A 27,498-nucleotide genomic window follows, 5' to 3' on the forward strand; every position below is an offset into this window, starting at 1 on the left:
TTTGGATCCATTCTGTCACCTCTTTAAGTATTTTTCAAAAATGGCTTTCCTTCTAGGTTTACAAAAGAAATGGTACCACTTAAGCTATTTCAGTAAATGTCAAAATAGGAACTTTATTGCATTCATGCACATACACATTCCTTTTTCAGTTTATCTTATAGTGCAACACATTCTGCAAATTCCCAATGCACACATCTTTCTTTTTTATGGGCATTCTGCAGAGAAGTAAACTGCCAGGCTATTCTGTAATCATCTTTGATGTTGCAATAAATGCTGTGTTCTTTAAAGCTTTTTAACCTTTAACCAGCTAAAGAACAAATCAAAGAAGCAGTTTTCTAGATAATTTAAAAAGACTGTAGACACAGTAGATAAGTTGAAGTCTGTGTTTGCTGTGTATCAAAAGACTTCTCCTCCAAAGGAAGATAGAAATTCATTGAGCAGCTAGCAAACTTAACTCAATTTGGAGACCTCATCAATAAAATAAATGTGTATTCAAAAGGTGAAAGCATGGACTGATGTTTTCAGTTAACCATGCTTCAGTATGCACTGAAGTTGCATGGTGAATATGTGCAGCCCAAAGCCTCCATACATACACTGATCTAAGCAGCAGGTGCAAGTCTGATCTCACCAAAACTTTGTCCATGTCAGAGGTCAGTGACTGTTGGTATCCTCATGGCATCCCTTACTGTGTGTGTCCCTGCTCTTTGCTTCAGGAGAAACTTGCTGATCTGTTTCTAAAAGCTACTAACATTTTCCTGATCTTAGGGGGAGATCAGCTTTCTTCAATCCAGACCAAAGTTCTCCTCTGTAACCTCAAAGAGACTTGCCATCTACACAGTGATCTATCTGTCTGTCTATCTATCTATCTATCTATCTATCTATCTATCTATCTATCTATCCATCTATCCATCTATCCCTCCACTATTTCTCCCAGAAGCAGCTTGGCTAGTAACAAAACCATGCAGGGGACCACCTGTGCTTCAGAGAGAAAATCTTACTGTACCTGATATTCCTGGGCATCACGTTGTGCCATTATTAATTGACTTCTTTTGAGTGTATGAATTTAATCCCTATTGGTTTAAACTTGTTCATACCTTTGGAAATAGGTACTGACTGTCAGTGAGAGTAAGCCTGAGCACTGGGGGCTCAGAGTGATGCCCAGCACAGGCCACTCTCACCAGCTAATGCAGACCTAGCTCCAGGGTCCAGATGTGACAAGCAGAGCTGTCACTGACAGCCCCCAGCAGGGTGGGGAGGTGGAACTGGACCAGGGTTCATTTGAGAGCCAGAGCCTGAGGTGCACATCTACAGCCCTGGGCTGGTCCAAAATGCAATATTAAGGGGATGTCCCTCCCCAGGGAAGACTGGACAGGGTCACTGGGACCTGGCAGTGCCCTCAGGCACTGAACTCTATCATTAGCAAATCTGTAAGTGCAAGGATATTAGTGCTACATTGGAGACTGCAGAAGGTGACAGGCCTCAGCTTAGGTGAAGGTCCTTTATTGAGGTACTCTGTCATGGTCCTCATCTTTGTATCAGTTCATGCAATAGCACTCTATATTTTGGTCTCTTATAATTTTCTGGATGAATAGGAGAAGCTGTCCATATATTGGTTATTTTGAAGTAGACATATCTATTTGAATTTGTATTAATCATGTTTAATGTTAACTTTGTTAGTCTTTATTCATTGTCATAATTTCATTCTCCCTTTGTGTTGTGTGGTTTTCTCCTGCATAAGATCAAATCAGAGCATGAAACACTGAGTCTGTGGGTGGAACAGTGTTGTGTACAAGGGGCACAGGAGAGAGCATATGAAGGTTAAGTTTCCCTCTTTGGCAGCTGCTCTCTAGCAGAGCAGGTTATCTGGTTTCTGCTTAGCAACAGAGGCTGTACAGGGGTTTGCTCAGAACATTTACCCAGGGCAGAAGCTCTGTCTGAGCTGCTCTTCATACTGACCTCCATCTCCCCATGACAAGGGAATTTTGATGTTGTCATGTTTCCACAGCAAGATTTCAGGCAGAGCACTGAAAAACTTGAGAAACAATAATATATTATCATTATTTAATGAAACCTCTGTTAACAGTTACCATGGGCAGCCTAGGAATAAAAAATGGTGGTGCACGAGGAGACAGAGAGGATAGTTTTGTGTCTGGCCTTGCACTAGCCATGAAGTTAGGAGCTTTGAGTCTCTCTTCCTAAATGGCCTGATTCAGTGATAGATTTGTGTTATCCTGTCTCAACAAAGGTTACACTTCCCAAAGTGTGGATAAGTATCTCCTCTTCCTTTGCTGCAGTCAGTGTGCTGAAGCTTGCTCAGTGGGAAGCAAGCTGGGCATCTGTAAAAAGTCAGGTATAACATGGAACCACTGGAGCTTAGGAAAGGGAGTTGGTTCCTGAGGCTTCATCAGTGGCTCCAGCACTCAGCAAAGGCTGCAACTCACTCATGTTAGGCAGCAGGCACCCTGAAAACACTTTTTCTAATATTTATTTTTCTATTTGCTGTGCTATTTCTCCCTGTGCATCCTAATTCTATCCCTTCTTGGCATATGCCAAGTACAGGTGCAGAGAAGCTTTCAGTCTGTATTACTTAGTGCAGTATCACCAGAAAGTTGGTCTTTCATTCGTTTTATTATGGCATTTTATGACAAGTAGTAATAATATATATTTGAGATGAATTTTTTTAATATGTCCAGTGTAAAAAACTGAGCTTGAGTCTAAGGCAATAAACATCAGCATGATAATGTGCCTGTCAGAGTACTGTGAGTCAATACCTGTAAGAAAAGGGGGGCCCTGAATAAAAATCTGGAATTAGACATTTCTGAATGGCAACGTTTCTTAACTTACATCAGAAAAGCAACACCTTTATTTTTGCAGTCATAATTATTTTGTTTTGGTTGAACCAAGTTCCCAAAAAGAAAGTCTCTTTGGCAAAAACAGCAAAACAAGCTCTGCTGTTTTTTTTTCATGTGAGCAGACACAATTACTCAATGCTAATGTCTCATTTTAAGGAACTTAAAATCCTCAGGAAGGTTTTGTTAGTACAAATGCAACTACTTTTTCTATTCAGAACATCATGTTCAAGTAAGCTCTAGACTTTTAGTTATTTCTGGCATCCAGGGCATAGTTTGTGAACTGATATGACAGTGTCTCATATAAATTTTCCATCTGGATGATCACAGTGCAATACAAGTTTCTTGCTGTGTTGTCAAGCTAGAACCAACTGTTGTCACTGGCTGACCTTCGTTTTTAAGTACGTGGGAACATTACTGAAACTCTTCACATAATGCAGAAGAGCTGTTTCTCGGTTCTGAGTATCTTTATGTTGCCAAAGACTTCATTCATCTCCTTCTTTTGAAAGGAGCACAGGATTCCCTGTCCTCCCCATCACAAACTTTCTAAAAGTGTAAGTCAGTTCCGTAACGCTTAATCTCACAAAGCTTCCCATAGGAGTCAGTGGCCGGGTCTAATGTACAAAAGTTAGAAAATCAAGTCCTAAAAAACAAGGCCAGAGAATGTTTTGTTGTGCTCTGACTTGTGTAAAATTGCTGAATACAAAATACAGTGTTTTTCTAGGTGTATCAGTGAATAATCATAGGCTTTTTTTCCTTAGTGCAAAGATATTGAGCTGGTTGTAAGAGTAAGGAGGTATGAGGAACATGTAAAGGAGCATTCTGATAGAAACATTAATTATTTGTGACTGTGAATATATCTGAATAAGAAGCTCATACAGTGAAATTGGTAGAAGCCCTCTCTTTAATGCTTATACTTCATTTTTCTAGTTTGGTTACTCTTTTTCATTTAAAAATAACTATCTTTGGAGGAAATACTAGTCTTATTATCCCTCTTTTTTTACTTAGATCGGAATAGCAATTTAAAACTAGTAAAGAATATCTGGTAGCAAATGTCTCTAACACATAGAGCATCATAAATGGAATATCTAGGCAGTATGTAAAGAAGCTGGCCCAGCTGCATCACAGTTTTTCCATCACTCATCCCACATTACAGGGAAAGAAGTTTGAAAGCTAATGGAGAATTCTGGTTTACTCCTTACTTAATAGATGCACTAGTGTTCATATAAAGCTCCTGTTAGGCAAGTTAACTTATAGGATAACATAACAAATGTTTGAATAGCTGTTTGCACCTGTTTGCTTTGCCTTCTTTCCTTCTGCATTATCCAATGCTCTGTTCATGGGCAAGTAGAATTCTGAGCTGGGGAAAGGAACAGATTTTCCCAATGCTAAATTCTGCAATACAGGAAAACTCTTCTTTCACAGTCCGGTGAAATGGCAAGAATTTGTTCTTTCATGGGGAGAGAGGAAATACCTATGCATTTATGCTTTCTTTTGAACAATTTCTGAAAACATAAACAGAGAAACTTAAATATAAAATGTCCTCACGTATTTGTGCTGTAGTCTGCCCATTTTGGTTCAGTATGCCTGGTCCTGATACATGTGACTAGAAGTCATTTCTCAGCAGACAACTTTTGATAGCTCGTATACGAGTAACTCATTGCTAAAGTCATCGTAGATTTCTCCAGGATCACAGTTGGCAGTTCCATAAATCTGAGAAGACAAATTCTGCCTTTCAGTCAGCTGATTGTATTCCTAGAAACAAAGAGCACTGTTGCCAGTGTATCATGAGTGTGATATAAGAACTTGCCCACTCAGCTGATTACTTCTAGTTGGGTTTTTTGGGTTTTTTTTGCAACACTGGACAATTTCTGAGAAAATCGTTGCTGGATGAGTATTTTGTCCTGCCATTTTCATTATCTTCCTTAACTGGATTCCTTTTCCTTCTGATATCCTGCTGGACCAACTGTCTTCATTTCCCAGAGAGTTCCCTATTAGTTTTGTAGCATCTGGTATGTTTCCCTGTGTGCTCAAAGACATAAACTAGGTGCCCAAACAGCGTAAGAAAATGGGAATTGCAAAAACAAGGAAGGTACCAGAGCCAGTCTAGGAGCTGAAGAGACATCTAGGACATGTGCCATCTCTTGCTCCTTGATAGAATATAAACAGGTTAAAAGTTGTTCTTAGAAGTTCTGAGGTGGCTTCACAAACTTTATGGTTAGTTCTATTTGGAAGACAGTATTTCTACTTTTCCTATAAGAATCAGAACAAAGGAATATTAATAGCTGCCTGCACATTGTAACGTTTTCTGCATGACATTTTACAGGCTTGATATAATTTTCTGCCATGTGCATCAGGCCATTAAATGAGAGGTCTTTAAAATTATCTCACCAGAACAGTTCTTTTTTCCAAACAACACCAAAAGAAGATGAGATCAAAGAATTTCATAAAAGGCGCTTTTCACAGCTTATCTGTCATCAAATGAAGGTATTAGGGAAATGGCCTGAGAAGCTTTTCCTACTTGATACCCCTTTTGAAGTGACTAGAACTACAAAACATGCCATTTCTGCAGAGGATTCCAGTTGTGTTTCTCCTTTATATGAGAGGAAGGGCACAAGAACCATATTCCACCAGCTGGGACCCTTCTGGGGTCCTTGCTCTTGGGGTTTGCTTTGACTTTCAGGGGTAGGCAGGGAGCGGGGATGCTGCCCAGGGAGTGCCCCTGCCCTGGGCTCACTGTGGAGCTCACAGCTACCAGCCCTGCAGCTGGGGGCACACTGAAAGGTTTGCCCTAGCTCCCGGAAAAATCCAACACAAATGACAACACAAATCCAGCCAGGATAATTTGGGGTTGAAAATCTTCTCAAATTTAATAGTATTTTTGTTCTTTTCAAACTTAGAAGGTAGGGGATTGAACTGATGAAATGCTAATGCCCATCATTTGTTCAGCGTTTTCATTGCATGCCCATGTCTAATAAATTCAACATATTACTGAATTAAAAATTTAGTCCTGATCTCAACCCCATTTGAGCTAAAGACAGTCACACCACTAAGCTCTGTAGGTACTGCATCAGAAAACGAAATATTGTATTATAGGTGTCACATAGAAAACATTCATGTGGGGAGGTGGTATAATATCCATCAGTGACCAAGAAGGACAAAAACCAAAATTGTAATTCTTAATTTAAAGGAGGAAGGAAGTAAAAAAAATGAACATTTTTGCTCTCGCGTAGTAAAATATTTTCAGAGTCTTAATGTGAAATTTTGCCTATTCAGGCAACTCGGAGCTAGAATTTTATGTCATTCTCAGTGACTAAAATGAGAGCTCCATGGAGCTGTTTTTGTGTGACATTGAAATATTCTAAATTTCATCTTTTTTTAAAAAAAAACACGGTTAATTAAATTTTAGATGATGTTTACTTTTTACTAGACCTAGTATGAGCATGATAAACCAGCTAATCCAAGCATAGTAAATTTATCAGATAGTAATCTGATAAAATTCATTGTCTGAGGAAACATTAGCAAGACTGTATTCAAGATCAGATGTTCATAAATTGCACAGGAAAATGGTCTGTGTGAGGGAGGTAATGTTCATCTCTGATTCTGACTGGATGCAGAGTCTAGGGTATAGATTTTATTCATAACCATGCTTTCTCATAATCCAACATTTATGGTACAGTTCAAAAGTATTTCAAAAGTGATGCCAGTGTCAGGGAATTTTGCTTGCCACAGTAATGTAGGATTAGAGTCTTTCAATAATGGAAACATTCAGCTAAACTTTTCTAGAAGTATTAGTGCTGGGGTGATACACAAAGGGCACATTTTTCACTCTCAATGAATTCAGGACAGGCTGGCTTCCCTTTGGACAGTTTTAGAGTATTGCTCTGGGTATGTCTTTGGAGCTGCCATAAATAAAGCTCTCTTCTTGAGTGCTGATCTAGGTAAAATTTAATTCCCTTGAACCTTTTGCAAAGAATAGGTGAGGTCCTGGATAACATTTCCTGCTTTGAATCATTAGCTTGTTACTTCCATGGTTCTGTGACCTACTGCTTGCACATAGTAAGTCACTCACCCAAGCCAGCCAATATATCTCAAGATACATAACAATAGCCACGTTTTCCTTGTTGAATAGTACTATGGCACATGTTATGGGCATGAAAAACCTGTCAAGAAGCCCATTTTGTTCCAGTATCCATGGGTATTCCATAAGGAGACAACATAAATCTCCCATGACAAAAGTGACATACCAGGACTACTTTATGGCTGAGATCTCAGACAAATATCTTGCTTAAAAACCCCTTTCCAGCTACTCACATTATAGCTGAGTAAATGCTGCAAGGCAGGTCTTTACAGTAATACTCTGTAAAGGATTTGAGAATCTCCATACTGATTTTGAAAGCACTGTTTGAAAACTAACTGCATGTGATTTGTATCTTTCTCTGGCCATTCACATGGTATGGTATGATAGGCTCTATAGAGGGATTTTTGAGTGTCTCAAGAAGGGCCAGCTATCCTTATAACCATTCTCAAGGCTCTAGAAGTGTTTTTATCCCACAGGCTCTCATCATATCTGAGGTCTCTACAAACAGAATGGAAATATTCTGTAATCAATTTCGTAAAATCAAGAAAAACCAGTAACCAGTTCTTCTTATACAAAGGTGGAAAGCACAGCATTGTTTCTCTAAACTTCTATAACTTCCAGCACAGCTAGGAATTGAAACTTTGAGTAAGGTTAGAATAAGAAGTAACACAAATGATTTGCAGCAGTGAAAGAGTTCCCAGTGGTGTCTTCTGCAAGTACTGAAACAGACTGCCAGAGGAGGTGAAGGAGTGCTTATCAGTGGTGATTTTTAAGAGAAGGTCAGTTTATTTTCAGTAACTGATATGATTTTTTGACCTGTGAGGCAAAGTATATTCTAGGAGGAATATCATTCACTACTGGCTTTTGCTGGTGACAAGAGGACTGAGAAGGGAGCAGGGCATTTCTGGCAGAAATGAGACTCCACTGCAGTGGAATGCAGACAAACCCATTTGCCCTCTGGCAGACCAGATTAGCAGAAGCTCCTGCTTCTAGGTCTTTGTGGGCCAAATTGAGTCCATTCAGCAGGACTATTCAGGTTCAGAGTTTTAGATCTCTGGCTTACAGTGTCCAGAGTCTGCCTTGCAGCATTGAAAAGGTTACTTCCACTTAGTTTAGGTACAGCTGATCCTGCCTGTCAGCTGTGGGATAAGCTACATGACCTTGCAAGACTTCCTTATCCAGTTTTGTGTGGTTCTCTGATTCTCTCTGGCCTGTGTTTTAAGTTTCAGGCAATCCTTTTAAGAGAAAAAAAAAAAGAAATTACTGGGCAAAGCTGAGTAAAACTGATCAACGAGTCTTAACTATAATAGTACTCACCCGCTTGAGAGAAGTTTGGAGTGTCAGGCTGACAAAAAATCCTCTAATACAAGATCTGAACATGTGCATTTTGTGTTAAGTGAAAGATGCAGACATCTCATGTGAAATTTAAGATAGCAGTTCCTATGTACAGGTCGTTTATTCCAAGAAATATGGGATTCGTAGAAATTGTTCCCTTCTTATTTGGAACTCCTTGAAAGCCTTGGTACAAAACAGGAAAAACAACACAATTAGCCCCAAGTATAAACACTGAAATCAGAGACAGATAACATGTCATAGTGTCCTGTTGGAGATTGTTACTGTGAACTTCAAAAAGGAATCACAAGAACAGGAGAGGGCTTCTTATTGTTTTCTTTAGTGTTGTACCTGGCTTTTCTCTTGGATTTGTATTTGTCCCTCCTAATGCTGGGATTGTGGAAAATGAATCTGCCATCCTGCTTAGTCTTTGTCTCAAGGTGGTGAAGGTTTGCACATAGTTTTGTCTACAGTATGCCTGTGCAATTTCCATCAGAAGCAGGAAATGTTTATTTAAGTTCTGAGGGGTGGGACAGTTGATGTAGTTTTAGGTAATTTTAAACAAACTGTTTGAGCATCCTGTTTAAATAGAATTAAGTAATCACAGTTTTATATTAGTTGAAGAAGAATTCCATACATGCAAGACATGAATAAAATATCATCTTACTGAGCATACCAAAGTGATATATTTACCTAACTTCTTGAGCAATAAAAGTTGTATGTTTGATTTTTGTTTTGCAACAAGTTTAGTGGCTAAACATATTCTATTATGTAACTGTACTCTACTAGAATGTGAACTATTTTACATATACATTTACGTGTATTTGATACACATATTGGTTTCCTTGATACTTTCAGGGGCCTCTGAAGAAATCTAATTCAAATGCAACTTTCTGAAATTGGGAGAAAAATCTGTATTCATACAAAGAACTTAATTTAGGGAACTAGTGAGAATCAGGAAGAATTTATTCACAGCCAATAGTATGAAAACATAAATGAATGAAAAAATGGTTGTTGGAGTTGGAAACAATGGAGTCTTGGAGACTCTAAGACTTAGCAGTTGTGAATTTTGCTTGAGTCCATGTTCAATGCCTTTCCTGAATGATTTTGAGTATTATCAAAGTTGAACTGGGAGACAAAATCAGTAGCAAAAATATTTGTTCTCAGACTTGTGCCATGGATGCACATCTCAGTTTTGAAACTGGGAGACAGATTGCATGATTTAGTTTTGTTTTGTAATGTTTCAGTAATGAGGCTGTGTTGAACTGCATATTGGGTCCCCCAGCTGTTAGGTCTCATTTGAAAGAGAAAAAAAATGTTTGTATTCTTCAGATTGAAGTGATAATTGTACATGGTTTTATGTCTATCAATGGATTGTCTTTAGACTGCAATTTAATGTTAATGAGATTTTAATTGGAAAACAAACAAAGGACAGACGGGTTAATGACTGATAGCAATTTTAAAAAGTCTTTTAAGATCTACACAATAATTAATGTAAACAATACATCAAAGTCTTTCCATGTCTAACCTTTCATACAGGGTTTACGTAGAAGCTTGTTCCTTAACAATGGTATTATTCCACATCTAAACAAGTAATAGACTGTATAGTGTCATCTGTTAAATCAGAACTGATTGGCAAGATTATCTGGTCTTGCTAGTAGGAAGGTCTTGGTCATTAATCACACCTCCACAAAGAGGAGCTGGATTGAATCTGTTATGTCCTTAGATTTTTATTGCTGTGGATGTCTCTGGAAATCTCCCCTCCTTTTCCCAATTAAAAACATGTACAGTATTCCAAATGAAAAAAGGTAGAACTTCTATCCAGTGAAACTCAGAACATCTAAATCCAAACAAATACAAAATGGCAGAGAGGGCACATAATACATAATCAGATATAAACAAAAAACATATAAATAAAACTAAAAATCATGCAATAACCACAATAAAACGTGAAGTATTAGAAGGATTTACTGTAAAGCAGGGGGTGGCTATTTCGCATGCCAAGAAGGATGAAAAATTGAATTGGTACAAAATTAAAGGAGTGGAATGAGAGAGTCGAAACAAGATTTCTGGTTTAACTAATAAGTGTACTCCTCCATTTAGTGATAAGGACAAAGACTAGGAAAAAATTTGCTTTTGGTGTCCATTTTTGATGACACAAAGCATGTAGGACACTCTTAAGCAAGTTGAGAGGTGAGACTCAAATCAGAGAGATATTAAGGCAGTTGTTATTTGCATTCCAGTGTAAGAGATACATTTATGGTGGAAATATGGAGCTGAACATACTTTTTTTTTTACTTCTAGCCTGTTTATTTCATATCCCATTTTCTTTTAAAGTTGCTTATTCATGCACTGTGTTCTGCTTTTGTTTCCATTTGTTATTTTAAGTATTCTCATTCAACCATATCTTTTAAGAAATTCAAGGAAAAGCAGTTTGATTAAGGGCTAAAATAAATCCTGAAAAGAATCAAATTACTTCAGAAAACATATTAGCTTACTTTGCAGTACTTTTTCTGCTTTATTGGTGCCAAGAGAGGATTAATCTGTAATGTCTTTGTTTGTGATTTTGCCTTTTATTTCAGTTTATATAATTAAAGAGTTCCCAGGACTGCTTTACATTTATTCTATTCATCAAAACATATTTCCCAAATGTTATGAAAACAAAGTTCAAAAATCATGCAGTCCAAACCAAACCCTTTCAATTTTCTCTTGGAACACAGTTGATAATAAAGTCATACCTTGTATCTCATTTTTAACTGAGTAAACACTGTGTTGTCCCTTAACTTATAATTCTTAAGGGTGTTCACTTTATATTCTCATACTTCAGTGTTTGAATAACTCCTGGTGGTACATGTAGCAAGATACATATAATCAGGAATAATACAGATACTTCACTACTAGTGGGAGGATTTCATCCTCTCTGCACTGAACTCAGAGTTCTCATTGGGTCACTGTGTGTGTGCTTACAATATGGCAGAAAGGAAAGAGTCAGAGGGTTGGGAACCTGTATTTTGGACATTAACCTTTGATGAAAGACACGGGGAAAAAAATGAGTGCAAAAATCAAAATAGTGTGTCTATTGTTGTTGAGGTTATGGAAATTTTAAAAATGGGCTTGTCAATCTCAGCTCCTATTCATAAAGTATTCTCTCTTCTCTTGCATCTTCTTTTCAAGTAAGTGTGAGTCTCAGCTGATCACATCATTGTCCTGACTAAAAAGGAAGACCAGAGAGTGCTTTTAAGAAAGTAGTTTCCATAGGGACTGAATATATTTCATCCCCAAAAAATTATACCTTCTAATGTTGAAATTCTGGTTTGCTGTGCTTGTGCATGTTGTGCATCTTACTGTTTACTCCATGCTAGTGGGCTTTCCAAGACTCTCTGTAAACAGAGAACAGAACTTTCAAACTGTTCTTTTCTGTGAATTCTCAGTAGAAAACTGAAATGTTTACTGAGGAAAGCTGGAAAAATATAGATATGTAGCAAAAAAAAATCAATAGCAGAACAAATTCAATTACTGAGCTGTTAATTCTGCTTTTAGTAGGTATACTTTTGATGAGATTTTTCAAGTAGGCTGCAGAATCTGTCAGAAATACCCTTTCAAATTAAGGATGGGATGGGCACAAAAATGAAGATACAAAGGAGAAGGAGAGATGATTGATAGATATCAATGTCCAGCTCAGAGAATACTGCTAAACCTTTTTTCAGACTATCTGGTGATAAGATACTCTGCTAAAGAGTCCAAGTTAACTTTTTAGTTAGCTATAACTGTTAGTGACCTAAAAAAATCTACAGTAAAATAACTTGTAACTTTAACTAAACATAATTTGTGACATTAATAATTGGCAACTAGGCATTTAGTGAATGTCACAAAAAGCATTTGGATCAAACACAGAGTATTTCATATGAGAAAAAAACAGTCTATCTTGACATGTTAGGAAATATAACTATCTATATAACTGTATAAATCAGTCTTTTTCTAGTGTTACCACTATTGGGAGCAGCAGCTCCCAGCTCAATGACAATTTGAGGGTCACCATTTGGGAGTCACATCTGTAAGGCACAGCACCATCACTTCCCATCAGCATTGTTTGATTTCTCCTTGTCGTGGGGGCAGCAAAATGATAGCAGCATTGGGAATGAATATAGCTGCTCAGGAGAATGGGAATTGCAGCTTTGTTTTCCTTGTTGATCCCACTCAAGTCCAGAATGTTGACTTTAGAAAGGTTAAAATAGCAGTGTAAGAAAGTTCAATTTCAACAAATATTAGGAGAAGTTACTTTAGCCAAGTGTTAGTCGTGCTCTCCTCAACCTGCAGTCCAATGGATTTTGTGCTTGAATACCTGAACTGTATCCATGTGAGATGATCTTAGGGAAAGACTTGAAAATGCTCTTCAGAGATACTCAGTCTGTGGTGCAGCAGTGAGAAGCCTAACAAAGGACAATGCCAAATCTTCTTTGTAGAGATGTTGTATCCTCTTATCTTATGTTCCAGCAGCAGTACAGCTATGCTTTTGACTGACTTCATCACAAACCCAACTGTGTTGGTGTTATCCTTAAGTTCTAGCTTCTGAAATCCTAAAACCATCTGAGAACTACCAGATTCTCTTTTAAAAGCAAGGCTATAATTCTTTCTGGGTCCAAAGATAAATCAGACAGACAGCACAAGGACCCATATTTTTGCTTAAAGAAGCAAAGAGGGTGATAGTTAAACCCTACACTAATATCAGAAGGTCTGCACTATGATGTTGAACATTTCATATCAGCAGTACTGAGCATTCCAAAAAGAGCAAAGGCATGGCTCTGAATCTATGCTCTTTGGAGTGTATGATGTAGCCAGAAGCTTTGAATCTATTCTTCAGGGGATTTTCCTTCCTAGGAAATGATAAGAAAATTTCTGGAAAATGTACCAAAGTCATTAGCAGTGTTTTACCGAGAACGCCAGTTCACCTGGCTTTCCAAATTCCATCCAGTCTGGCAGCGTCTGTGTTCCCAAGATACAGGAGGAAAGGCACAAAGTTTTTTTCTGCATCCTCTTTCTGTAATCAGCAAAAAGTCAGACAAACATTTCTAGCCTCCTCCAGGAAGCATCCCTGATAAGTATAACTTTTAGGCACTTAATGAGCAGCATTAATGCACACGCTTAAGTTCAAGGGTATTTTTAAGTGCTGTGCTCTGAGTCTGAGTTGTACAGTAGATTATTAAAGACAAATGACAAGCATTTATGAATTTCTGGATTCCTATATATAAACTATGTAATCTGCAGGCTTGGATTCACTTGGGGGAGGTTAATGAACTTTGATCTGTTGTTTTTCCTTGTCCGAAGCAATGTCACGTCTTGTCTCCTTTTCTTCAACCCAGCACACCAGACACCAGGAGCTAGAGCCAAACTGCAGTGTGACATCAGAGCTGCAGAGGGGTGAAGTCCCATGCTCACACACCTGTGAATCGTGTGACCAGGGAAATAAATGTCTGTGTCACATCACATCAGGATTACCTCCACCTCTAACTAAACTCATGTGCAGATAGCTGTAGATAATTAACAGTAAGGAAATAAAGAATGCCGAGTAGGCATTCACCAAGGGTAAACAGGCAAGAAGTTGGGAGACTTAGGGGTATTAGTACAGACTGGGGGAAAATATGAAAATTTGTGAGAAACACTTGAAAAATTTGATCAAAATTGTATCACGTACATGTGTGTCATTTCTTTCCTTATGTCTTTACCTGCATTGCCAGTTTAGATAATAAATGGTTCAAGATGCCAAGCCCATGTTTAGTTTACTGATATTTTTCAGTTCTATTTCAACACGTGCTTGAGTTCTGGGTTAATGGTGTGACTGCCTGAGAATCTCAGTTGCTATTCTCAAGGAGGATTAATTTCTAGTCCTCCATCATGGAAATAGGTTTGAAAACTTGAATAAGGAAGTGATAAGCATTAGAAGAAAATAGAAATAACCTGAAATTTATTTTAATAACGTGATCCTATTTCATTATGAGGGTTTGAGACAATTAAAAAAAAAACATACGTAAGTCTTTGAGATTGGCAGCACTGGTTTCTATAGCTTTACAATTCTAAATAATTTTTACATTATTTGGGGAAGAGCTACTTTGCAGACAAAGTAACTGGTAAGAGAGAAGTGAAGAAGACTGAAATTTGCCCAGCAGCCTGTCAGTAGTTGACAAAATTGACTTATCTTTTCATGGGTTATTATGGCTCAGTTTTCTAAAACTGTGGTCTTCATAGCTAAATTATAAAATAAATGATATCACTCAGGTATCTCTGTAATTATATGAACTTGATTATAATTCTATATGTATTTGTTGATGGTAGAGGTTTATGTGTGTGTTGTTTAGTACAGTATTTTGATTGCCTTTTTCTCATTTTTCACTTTGAGACTCTTCACATTTTCTTTAGCTTCGGTGGGTTTTGGCCATCAGCTTTCTCCTTTTTCAGAATCGTAGCATTACTTTCTTTTATTTCTTGATATAAATGCTGCAGTCATTTAAAGTGTAGCTTCAAGCAGTCCTTTATGTCACTAAAAGAAATTAGCTAAATAGCACTGTTTAATTAATTTCAGGACCGCCTCTTTTTCGTCATGGAATATGTAAATGGAGGAGACCTAATGTTTCAAATCCAGCGCTCACGCAAATTTGACGAACCTCGATCCCGCTTTTATGCTGCAGAGGTCACATCAGCACTCATGTTTCTTCACCAACATGGCGTCATCTACAGGTACTTGTTTTGGTCAAAAATAAAGTTTTCCTGGGGCTTTGGGATGGTTTTGGCTGAAATCCTCCATCTCTTAGCAACCAGTTTTAGATTAGCTGTTTGTTCCAATTTGCTTACACAGAACTTTTTTTTGGCTGTTTATCATTGAGAATGTTAACATTTGAATAGCTTCTGCAGGAGTCGCCAGCTGTGTGTGCCAGTTTTGTGTTCTAGTCCAAATAAAGTGGGTTTGAAAACGCTTGGCACAGTGTGACCCAGAGGTGACCTTTCTGCAGATCAGCGCAATCTCTTCACTTTCCTCTCTGTGCCATAGATTTCCTCTGGGTTTCTAACCCCCTGCCACTTCCTGAGTTTGTTTGTCTTAGTTGTCTCCACTGCGATACAATCGGGATGGTCGTTTGCAATGCTTTGCTTATGCCCCTTCCTCTTGACTGTTTGGGTGAAGGCTTAGTCACCAGCAGGAAGTGGCTCTTTGGAGACAATTCTGATTTGCTTTCAAGTGCCCTGCATCTATTTGGACCTCCCCAACTGGCCTCAGTCTCTAATCTTCAACACCCGTGTGCACACACACACACAAAAAGTGCATATTGTTGTGCTGGGATGAAGAATGCATTTAGGGATAGGTTTTATTATTAAAAGTAAGGATTCGCTTTGAAAAATTTCACCCTGATGTTAATGTGTTTATTAAATCCTTTATCTTGTCATTTCACACTTCCTTTCTGTTTTTATTTGTTTTTAGCAGCCTGTTATTACTTGAGATAAATTTGGGCTTTCACAAGCAACATGCTTAACAGGTTTTTGTAGTATAAATCTGTCCTGTCTAGTAAAAATTCTTGAGTTCTTCAGATCTAACTGAGCTCTGTTTTTCCCTTGGTATTCCTACCCTCTTTCAGGTCATCACTTTTGATTTGAGGTAGTCATCTCAGGGACAAGCAGTCCCAGATCTCGTGAGCAGAAAAATCAAGATAAGGATGTGGAATTTGTCACATCCCTGGATTCATATAAAGGCAGGTCTTGAGAGTACTAGAAACTGAGAAGGAAATATTAAATGTTTCGTAACCAGAGTTGAGTGATAAGTTCCATTAGAAGCAATAGGCTTTCCCACATGCAAAGGGATTCAAAGGCAAATTTCTCAAAGGCGTCTCCTTTCCAGAGACATAGCAAACAACAGAACATCACAGCTTCTGAGGAAAGTAAATCTCTTTGAAAGTGGTCTTTTCATCAAAAATTTCTTTATAAATCTCTTTGCTAGCTGCAGCTCTTAATCTCCATCTTTTATTAAAGCTGGTATGATGTTTGCATACTGGGTTGTACTTTTGGCCCTGACACTTCACATGGGTTTCTTTTCAAGTGCTGAAGATCCAACACATTTCTTACCTTTCCTGCCCATATCATGTTTCCTATTCATTGTCTGCATTTATTTCCAAAGCTAAGTATTTGTACATTCACATAATAGAATGTGGCAACTTTAGAATTTATAAGTATCTGTTATAAGGGAAACAGACAAGCTTGTCAGTTTGAGAAGTGAAGGATTTTGAGGATTTGTTTCCATAAAATACTAGAGCTAATTTTCTCCTCCTGGAAACTGGAGGCAGACACCTTGTAATTAGCAGTAATTTTAATCATTTCTGTGAACCAGCAAGAAAGAATTGGTATAAAATTACATCACCCTGCTTTATATGAATGTGCATTTATTCACCCCCCATCTTTAACTGCTTCCATCCCCTAACATACATCTTCTTCTCTCCCTACTCTTTCTTTCCTACCTCTTTTCTCTTGTCCCTTGTCCTGTATGTAGCTTCTGCTGGGTGTTGGCTCCTAGCTGGATTGCTTGAAGCAATCGCTTCATGTGCCTTGAGTTCTTTCTCTGACTTTGTCAGCAGAATGCTCCATCACAGGAGAAATGTCATTCTGAGACAATATTTCACAACTGAAACCTCACAGTGTACTCACAACTTTTGATTCAGACACTATGCTGACATGGCTGACATGCATGCTAGAGTATGACACTGAACTTCTAAATGGCATGTTATGTTGATTATATGATCAGAAGGTACAAGAGAACACGAAATGAAAGCATAAACTATTGAAAGCTACAGGAAGAAATTAGGAATAGATTCAGTTGCATTTTGTTTTGATATAGGCTTTTGGATCTTGTCATAGCTATGTCTGTAAGAATAATGAATTTTCTAGAGTGTGAGGTACTAGGAGTTCAAATATTTGTAAAATGTACATCCAGTTACCCTGTAAAATACAAGTAGAAGAAAGAAGTTAGAAATTATTTTAAAATGATTAATCATAACAAAATGTCACAATTCATTCACAATGTGCCAGGCCTTGGGAGAATGCATTTGTTGATGTCAAGCATGTGTAAGAACAGTTGTCTTGCACAGAACAGTTTCAGCCTTATTATTCCATACCTCACTGCATTATTTACTACAATGTTAAAAATGCTTTGGGATCAAGTCACTCCTTTACATCTCTGAGGCTCTTATGAGTTGGCAAACAAGGAAAGAAAAGGGAAAGAAAAAAAGAAAAGAAAACAACCTTTGCTCCTGAATAGCTACCAGTCATAACTACCTAGCATGCCTTCAGATATTTTAATAAAGAATACTTGTCTTCTGTGTAATTATATTTCTAGAAAAAACATTGTGGTGTGAAATTAATGGTTATTCTCCAAAGTGGGAAATGCTTCTTGTGTGGGCACTACTTCAAGGAAAGTGGGGAATATATAAATAAACTAAGATGTTTGATGGAAATGTAGGTTTCAAAATAGCTGCTATACCTTCTGATCTTTTTTCAGTCTTGTATGTGGAAGTATTTGTTTGCAGCTAAACAAAGTTATATTTTTGGAAGTAAATAACTAGCTTTAGCTCATGCTTTGGCTTGTTGGTTAGGTTTTTAGAAAGTGCTGTGATGATACTAAATGATCATCTTTTGTAATAACTGGTTTATCCTCGTTTCCCCTGAAGTTCAAAGGGAAAGCCAGCTCCCTGTTTGGCAATAGAAATTATTTTCTGAGTTCACATCTTTGCAGCTGGCCCAACAGTTGTTCCCAGACTTGTCCAATAATCGGTGTGCTCACTGGAATTACATATATCTTCCATATGTTTATCTTCCTTATGCTTATTGAGTTTAAGTTGGAAATAAAGATGAACCTCACAACTCTCATATATAAAGATATTCCTATTACTGAATGCATTTTCTATGATAGATAAACTTTAGGATAATTTTTAGTGTGGCGTTTTTAAAGGTGCGATGTTACTTTTGTGTCAAAAACACTTCAACAGCTTAATAAAAATATTTACATTATCCCTGCCACCTTCCCTCTCATCTGGCATTCAGCTATTTAGGCACACGTCAGGCTGGGGCCTGATAATACAAGTAGAGTTAATCAGACACTAGAGAAGTTTCAATCCCATTTTCTGGCACTTGTCTTTGTTTGTGTTATGCAATTGCAATTGCACCACTTCGAAAAAATGTATCCAAGCTTCAGGAATTAAGGACTAGGAATCTCATTTTGATTTTTCTTGTGGGCTGGACTGGAGTTTGAACTTGGTGATGAAAGGTTGTGGACTATGTTCAGTGTCACCTGCCCCTGGAGTCCAATGTATTAAAAGTCAGTTATAATATATTAATATATGTTATGTCTGTATAAATTAGTATATATTTTAATGTGGGGAAAATGCAACTAACTGTCTGTGTTAAGTACTTGTCAGTTCTGTACTCCCTTCTTGTACTGAATATCAACATTCCTGTGTTCTTTCTGCGGGTATATGTAAACGTGGCATGTTCTTGTTTCACCTGCAGTTGTTGGGCTGAGGTCAGGAGTACCTGGGTGGCTGTCTCTGCTGTCAGTGTAGGAGTTCAAGTGAGGTGACACAAGTGACCTGCTGTGACCTGAAATACTTACAAAGAACTGTTGTCCCCACAGGCAGGAAGGCCAGCACTAGAACAGGGTTCCACTTCAGGAACATAAATGATGGTGTCCCTAGTTCATATGTGATTTAGGAAATAACTGTGTGAGCTGCAAGTATTGTTTCAGTATTTGCATGTTTCTTGATCTCTGTTGTCCTCCAGAATCATTCAAATTCTCTCTCTGAAATACAGAAGAAAAAGAACTGAATGTATAAAATTTCAGCTCACCTGAAAGGATGAAAAATATCTTAAGTGGGAAATTAGTGTCACCTGCTTTGGGTTGAGTAATGTAGGAGAACATTTTTTGCTTTCAAGTGTAAGATCTGTGAGATGTTGCCTTCAAATCATGCAGCACCTGGTCATGATGGAGTCCTTATTCATAACTATGGGTTATTATGTTCCTCAGCAACATGAAATAATAACCCAGCCTGTAACTTGCTGGAGCTTTCTGAGGCTCTCTGCACTCTGTAATTAATATGTTGGTCATGATGAAGGATTTATTAACACTGAATTGAGGCAAATGTGGATGTAAATATACTGATGCCAATCCTTGAGTACCTCGGGGCTTTTTCCATACACAGCTACCCTAAGAACTTGTTTGAACACTAACTGAAATTTTCCCTGGATGATCAGTTTTCCCAGCATTCCTGTTTATCAGGGCGGCACACACCAGGGTTTCAGAAAGAACTACCTAAAATTAAAAGCACTTTCATTAGTATGTTTTTATGTGAAATAAGAATATTTATTTACGAAGTGTGACTTCATTGGTGGTTGTGTGATTCAGTGCAACCTTGGCAGAGTAATGAGGAGTTATATTTACACTGATGAAAATGTTGCATGGTCAGTGGTTAACATGTTAAAAGTCATCATTCTCCCAAGTTTCCTTACTGTGTTATTTCTGAGTGGCAGCAGCCAAATAAAATTCCCCTCTCCCCTATTTTTTTTATTATTTTTTTTTTTTAGCAAAACTAGACATGGAACATTTTGATTTAAGTACGTAAAGATCATCTTGTTGCAACTCTGAGTTAAAGGTTAAATTGGTGCTTTAGCTATAGTCCATGAAAGAGGGTAAGACCTTGTACCCTCACCTGGCATATTCACACCTAGGCATAGGAATATGAACACAAAGTCCTCTCCACATAAGCTGCCCGCTGCAGCAGTCTGCTACAGAGAAGGTACAGTTTTCTTCTGGCCCAAGTGAGCAACAAACTATTTCCATCACCTTCAGTAAAAATAGGAAGGATGGAGTGAATTGTGCAGGTGTGTCTGGAGTCCCAGTGTCTCCAGGGACTGCTGCCCAAGCCACACCACCTGACCAGTGCTCCTGGCTGGGTTTGAGCCCTGGACTACATCCACCCTCTCTCTGCTCTGCCTGGTTTAGTTTCTAAAACTGAACATGCGCTCCAACGGGATTTTAGTCAGTGGCCTCCTGCCCTCTTTGCACTTTTTCTTGCTGGATCTAGGCAGAGGAGCAGTCATGAAATGCATAAATAAGCAGGATGCGTTCCCTGCAGGAAAAGGCAGTGGGCTGGGGTGGAGAGCAGCGGAGCTGAGGGAGATGAGAAGCAGGAAGGAGAGTTGGTTCCCAGGCTTCTGGCATTCGGACCGAGGGAGTCCACCCTGCCATCTGCCCAGCTTATGTATTGTGCTAAGGGCTCTGTCGTATAGGAGAGCCTTTGACAAGGTTTCCAGCTGTGGAAGGATGAGTAAAGGCTGTGGGAATAGGATATGAGCCACATGGTCTTGCCAACAGTAGAAATGCTTTCTAAATTTCTCCTGGGTTTGGAACATAAAAAAGTCCTTAGTTGGCTGCTGCGTGGGAGTTGGGTATGTGGGGGGCAGTGCTGGGCAGTTAATATTTAGAAGGATAGACCAGCACCATCGACCTTATTTGGGGAATGACAAGCTACTTCCAGGAGGAGTTCTTGGTAGAGAGGTCAGCATTGTTTTTTTGCTTCATGTTTATTTGGTGCAAGATTTTCTTGTTTAATGACCGTTTGTATAGTGCTGTATTGTGTAAATAAAGCTATGACCTTTACCTTCTGATAACAGTATAGGAGTGAGTTAATGTTAAATGAGAGTGAGCAGGGAGTGGGAATCTGCCAGGGTTAATGCCAAGTTTACATTCCTCCGAGGGCAGCCATGTTCCGGTACCCTCAATAGAAAGGGCAACAGTGCCTCTCAACAGATAATAGCAGTGAAATGTTACAGAACATATTTGTATTTATTTCTGGGTGAATGTCACTGATTTTAGATGATGGATGTTTGTGTCTTTATTTTATAACAGGAAGAAATGTGTATTATCTCTCAGCGTTTGATAAGATTTTAACTCAGAGAAACATACACAAAATAAAAATCCAGTAGAGCTGCAGCACATGTGAAACTGAACTATACAGAACTGAATTGTACAGAACAAATCCACTAGTTTTTCTAAACTGCTGAGACACGGAGCTGTTTCTGCAGAATCATGTACACTAGCTCCAAACAAAATCATACTCCACAAACAATCTTCTAGCAGAAGAAAGAGAATGCTTTGTATTTCACAATGCATTAAAAATCTAAAGGTGCTTCCTACATGTAATTCTGCTGCTAACAGACAAAACTTAAGATTGAATTTTACTATGCTCTTCAGTCGTGTTTATCTTCAAACAATGAAAAATATTTCTATAACCCCATTGCAGTCATGTTGAAATGATGTCACATTAAGGGTGAGGCTTTGCCTTTTTGCGTGCTATTGAATGCATCTACCAAAGTTTCATAATAATGCAGAGAAGTGCACAGCAAACGTGGTTCTGAGGTGATAGGCTTTTAAAAAGGATTTTGTTATGCTCGTGAGATGCTTCACTCAACAAATAATCACTGAATAATGGAACCATAGAATCGTTTGGGTTGGAAGGGAGCTTAAAGATCATCTAGTTTCAACCCCCCATGCCATAGGCAGAGACACCTCCTACTATAACAGGTTGCTCAGAACCCCATCCAACCTGGCCTTAAAAAATTCCAGGCATGAGGCATCCACAGCTTCAGTGGGCAACCCGTTCCAGTGACCCACTGCTTCATGGTAAAATATTTCTTCCTAATATTAAAAATACTGGCAGTTTTAAACCATCCCCCCTTATCCTGTCATTACATGCTCTTATAAATAGTCTTCCTCCATCTTTTTTGTAGGCCCCCTTCGGGTACAGGAAAGCCACAGTCATGTCATTTTAAAGCCTTCTCTTTTCCAGGCTGCACAATCATAATTCTCTCAGCCCTTCCTCACAGGAGAGGTGCTCTATGCCTCTGACCATCTTGGTGGCCTCCTGTGGGCTCTCTCCAACAGGTCCATGTGCTCCGTGTGCTGGGGACCCCAGAGCTGGATGCAGCACTGCAGGTGGGGATCTCACCAGAGGGGAGTAAAGGGACAAAATCCCCTCCCTCGTCCTGCTGCCACAGTGCTTTGGGTGCAGCCCAGGATACAATCTGCTTTCTGGGCTATGAAGTTGAGAAGTAATGCAAAATGCTAGATGAAAACAAGCAAGTTGGGATTTTTTTAATAGTAATGACAAAAATGATGAACAGCCTTAAAAGAAAATTTAAATTATGCCCTTCAGTAAAGACATTTGCATACAACTTCTATTTTTTGGCCAGAACCTTGCTACTTTTTGCTCAAGGTTTACATTTATTCTCTTTGCCCATCTTCCCACCCCCTCTTTTATCTGCCTCCTTGTGTAAGAGTTTATCACTTAGATGCTGCTCTGGCAAACATTCCTGCATGCAGATCACTACTCAAAGGCTGATTTGGATTGTGAGACTCTTCATATGCATGATATGTGCAGCTTCCTGGATGATTTAGGACCTTGGTTTGACTTCTTAGAGAGAAAATATGTTTATTTTAAAAGAGCAAATCATCACGTTTGAGGAGGCAGTGTTATTAAAAACCATATGTTCTTTTGCTTAACACTGTAAAAGGCAGTGGAAAATGAAAATTTAGCCAATCCAAAAGCTGACATAAATGAGTTATCACAGAATCCTTTGAAAATTTTAAAAATGTCTGTTTAGCTGACAGATTGTACTCAAATGGAAAAAAACAGAAATAATATCGTTCACTGAAATGTTAACTAAACAGGCCTAAAAAACTAAACCAGAGGAAATACAGCCCAGCATTTTGGGGAGTGCACCAAAGTCTCTACTGCTATCAGAATAAATAGTGCTAGGATTACATCAGAAAGACCTTGGACCGACAAGGTGCAGTCTAACCAAGGGAATCAGAAAGTGGAACAAAGTGGCTCTGGTGGCCCTGGCAGTGCTGAAAATGAGCAGAAAGGTGAGGGGTAACAAGGCCAGAGTGATAATAAATCCTTTCTTGTGCCAGCAGTAATGAGTGCCTCTTTCCTTGGCTGCCACCGTGTCACAGAGCCTGAGCAAGCAGCTCCCAGAGCAGCAGAAAGTAGGGGAAATAATCATAAGTAGGAATCTTCATCATCTCAGCAGCATTGAGTACATGTGGAGGAGGCAGATGTGGAATGGGAATAGCAGTGATGCCAAGGCCAGCTTTTACCAAGATGGGAGATTGTGTAGTTTCTGCACTGTTATATACCCAGGAATGGATAGTTCCAGGGATAGATAATTTATCCCACTACCAAGTTGAATTTTAATCCCCCAGGACCACTTATGATGGGGGTATAATATTTTAGATTAGAAACCATTTTTATAGTAACATCCAGCTTTTGAGAAGAGAGGCTTATGAGAAGCCCAAGCAGCACTTCTCACAATGTACATACCCCATGGGTCTTCACTTCTCCAAGAATTTGTTTCCAATAGTCGGTCTTACAAAACAGCAGAGAGAGAGAGAGCAAATAAATTTGAGAGGCCAGAAATAATGGTGATATTGACACATGTAGGCTTATTTCCTCCAGGCTTCAACTTCTTTCTCCTGATGTATGGAAGAGACAGAAAATGTCACTCTGTCAAATACACACAGTACATGCAGTTGTGTGCATTTTTTTTTTTTTTGGTGTAGATTTGACAGTGGGCAGTCATAAAAGTATTCTTCACAGGTATTCCAGTATTAGAGCATGTGATTGCCCCTTCAAGGGAAGGGGAGGATAGGATGGCAACAGTAGATTGTCAGTATAGCAGTTACTATGGATGCACTTTGGTATGAAACTGAGTAACACAGAAACAGTACCCAAAAAAATTGACTGAAGAAAGCTTGGTCACTAATAACCTGAAGAGAGGAACTTTATATGTTCAAAACATGGAATATAAAGTATAAAATTAAATGGTCACAAATAACCGTTATAGCACTTCACCAGGTATTTACTTGATTTATTACAGGGTTTCCAAGGGAGATCCTGTGGTCTACCAAGACCCATTTTAAAAAGTGCCTAAATATATTCTAACACAAATAAAGAGTCAGATGGAATTGCTATGGTCAGTTAAGTGGGTAATGGATATTTAAAAGCTTTCAAACATCAATAAGTCTGGAAGAGCTCTAACAGAGTACTTGTAGAACAAAAATAATTGACACTTAAGAAGCTGCCTGTGTATCTGTGTAAACTTAACTACCAGTGAGAGGACAGCAAGTGTTTATGGTACTGTATACTGAGGGTATAAAAGACATTCCAAATGCCTGCCAGTTCATTTGCTGATAATCTGTAATGGGTCCAGAGAGGCCATAACTATTATCAAGAGGGTCTGATTCTCATTTATATCTAAGTCTTTAAATATCTGCTAGCATAAAAGGATCCTCAGATTGTCTGTGGAGGAAGTAGAGAGCAGCTCAGCAGCATATGCCTTGCACAAGGCTAAGGGCACTCTGCTGCTAGCTTGTTGAAGCTGCCTCTGCCAAAACCCTCTAAGCTAATTTCCACAGACACTGAGTGAGAAGCACCCCAAGCAAAGGAGAAAGAAACCCTTTGGACAATCCTGTTTTTTAGGCAGGTTCTCTTTTTACCTTTTGAAAAGTCACAAGAGAAAAAGAAGGGAATATTTTGTCTGCTCCAGATCAAAGCTAGTGGTGTGCTTGCACACAAAGTAGGACAAAGGTTTGGGGTTTCTGTGGATGTCCCAAGAGGAAGAGGATTTCACCATAATTTCTAAAACATCTGCAGATTGAGTAGTTGTTTTGTCCATGAACAAGAAGGTTTGAAGAAATTTTGAAACAGCATCCTGGAAATTCTCTGTGTAGTAATGACAACAAAAAATTAACTGGTATTAGTATAAAGCCAGAGACAATTCGATGACAAATTTGATATAACTCATTACCACTACAGACTTTTCTCCCTGGCTCAGATATGTGTGCCCTTAATTAGAGAAAAACAATTGTCTATATAAACCAAATCCAAGGAAGATTATAGTAAAATCAAAAAATGGTGCCCATAACACATATAATAATAGGGTTTATTTTTTACACACCTTATGTAATAGAATCTATTTAAAAAGCAGTAAAACGTAGCTATGTTTGTCTAATTACAGCAACAGAATTATGGGGGTAGGAATACAGTGGAAGGATTGATGTCTGGGGCTGAAAAGTAAAGGATGAAAGAGTGGAACAGTACCATTGCTAATGGAGTATTTTGTGTCATTATTTAATGAGTCGGAGCTGAGAATCATAGTACCCTTTAAAATTTTTTTTCTGCACTATCAAGTCTTAACACAATCCTATAAATTGGCTACAGAGACTGTAAACTAGTACCCTTATTTGTTTCAGGGTTGGGCAATGGTGAGTTTAATATATCATATATATGTCTTAGACGTGTAGTACAACCTCTGCAACTTCTCTCCTGTTCTGTTCGAAAAGCATTTTGATAGCTTTGAATGAAGGCATTTTGAGCTTTCTTAGAGATTCATTTGTTCATGCATTTTTAGTTGGAATTCAAAACATGATAATACGTAGTAAAAATATGTTGTGAACATGACTATGACATGAGAGAAGCTGACATCTGGTCTATAAGAGACTGTTTCTTTAAAAATCTATTTACAGTAAAACCTCTTTCTGATACCAGAAGAAAAAAACAATTTTACAATGGAATTAAATTGTACTCAGTGTGCTCAGTTTCAGGATGCAAAGAGACTTTATTGTGCATTTTAATTTAATTAAACTCTATGTGCAAGCTGTATAATTAGGTTCCTTGCTAGTCTTTGCCCACAAAACTATCTGGGAGCTTTATGGGATAATTTCTGATCTTGTCAGAACATAGAGTCTGGCTAGCAGATCTCAGAAGAGGCTGGGCATGCAGAAGTTACAAAGATAATTACTCAGGCCCAAAATAACTTTTCTCACAAAATTGTTCAAGAACGACCCACACTGACCAATAGTTAATATTATAATCCTGCTGAAGTTAGTGTTTACATGCAGTGACTACCCAGTAAGTGCCAAATGTTAGAGATTAAAATCATATTTTAACCTCTTAAATCTTTATTCAGAAGTGCCTCTGTCTTGCATTTGGGCTGGACTATTGGCTTCTCTTGGTTGTCTCTCTTCTCTTGGCTGTCTTCACAGCTGAAGGTAAATTGCAATAGCACTCTCCTAACCTTGATGTTGGCAAAAGTGAGTACACTGTAAATTTCCTAAGTCATGCCATGTTTTATTTCATATGAGTAACCCATGAGTCATCTTTCTATTGCATTCATATTAATTAAAAATCATGGGGTGCCTTGTATAAGTAGATTTTAAGTGGTGACATTAGAAGTTGGCACTACAGCCAAAGTATCTTCCCCAAGTACATTTTCTGGAGGAGTTGAGGGAAGGCTGCAGCAGCTTCATTGGAAACAATGCTGGAGCTGAAACTTTCTGCACATGAAAAGATTGTCTAGGAATTTTGTGCAGCTTTCTGGCAGAGGTTGTGGGCAAAAGTAATTTGATTTTGCTATGCAATTGTAATTTTAAAAGAGTATCTTATATAGTTTTCTGCATCAACATACACAGCCTTTTAAAATTACATATCAAAGCAAGAATTGGATTTTGAACCATCAGATTTTGTGACCTCTGTCTGGAGGCAGCATTAGGAGTTTATTTTGTGCATAGATCAACATAAAAGGGCAAGCAACTCCCATGGTTTCAGGCGTCTTCTTCATGCTTTATGGGCAAATAATATTCTTCTTAATTTTGCCAGAATCCCTCCACTGCAGTGATCTTCCATCAACCATAATAGAAAATTGTTAACTCTACAGAATTTTGGAACAGACAATCTCTCTGTCTAATAGAATGCTTTTAGAAAATTAAAGGACAAAATAAATTTAACTCACAGTTTTTACAAGAATTTCTGCAGAGATCTGTTAAACTGCTGTTGGCTGCTGCTGTTTTGGTCCCCAGTAAATACAGCAGGGTTAGAAAAGGTTTTAAATGAAGAGCCTACATACCCTTCCCAAGTTCAGACCACGTGATAGGTTAAAAACATGTTTAGGCATGTAAACTATTCTACTGAAATCAGAATAGAAGCAAAAATTACTAAAATCTTTCTTCTAGTGATTCCATATAAGTAAATATTTTGCTGGAAGCAACGTTCTTGCTGTGTTACATCATTTCATTTATGCTATATAATTTATTTAGTCCTTTCTGTGTAATATTACAGGCACCACTGTGGAAAGGCTTTCCATAAAAAG

The 27,498-nt window shown here is 38.3% G+C and overlaps 1 protein-coding gene and 1 long non-coding RNA gene across 3 annotated transcripts in view; one reads left to right on the plus strand and one right to left on the minus strand.

Annotated features, from left to right (window-relative positions):
* The window catches only part of PRKCE (protein kinase C epsilon), a 283,897-nt gene that overhangs the window by 213,132 nt on the left and 43,267 nt on the right, over nucleotides 1-27,498 (plus strand). For both annotated transcript variants that reach the window (XM_088161260.1, XM_014877250.2), the window contains exon 11: nucleotides 14,840-14,994. In XM_088161260.1, coding sequence (XP_088017386.1) covers nucleotides 14,840-14,994 — 155 coding nt within the window. The remainder of the gene's footprint in view (nucleotides 1-14,839; nucleotides 14,995-27,498) is intronic.
* Nucleotides 94-27,202, minus strand: LOC148224245 (uncharacterized). Its single transcript, XR_015802235.1, has 6 exons — nucleotides 27,142-27,202; nucleotides 24,848-25,073; nucleotides 23,673-23,824; nucleotides 18,905-19,090; nucleotides 8,248-8,448; nucleotides 94-8,165 (listed from the first exon to the last, which is right to left on the minus strand). It is a non-coding gene; the product is annotated as an uncharacterized LOC148224245 (long non-coding RNA).

The sequence above is a fragment of the Sturnus vulgaris genome, chromosome 3, assembly GCF_052056855.1.
Source record: "Sturnus vulgaris isolate bStuVul1 chromosome 3, bStuVul1.hap1, whole genome shotgun sequence".
NCBI classification, from domain to species: Eukaryota; Metazoa; Chordata; class Aves; order Passeriformes; family Sturnidae; genus Sturnus; species Sturnus vulgaris.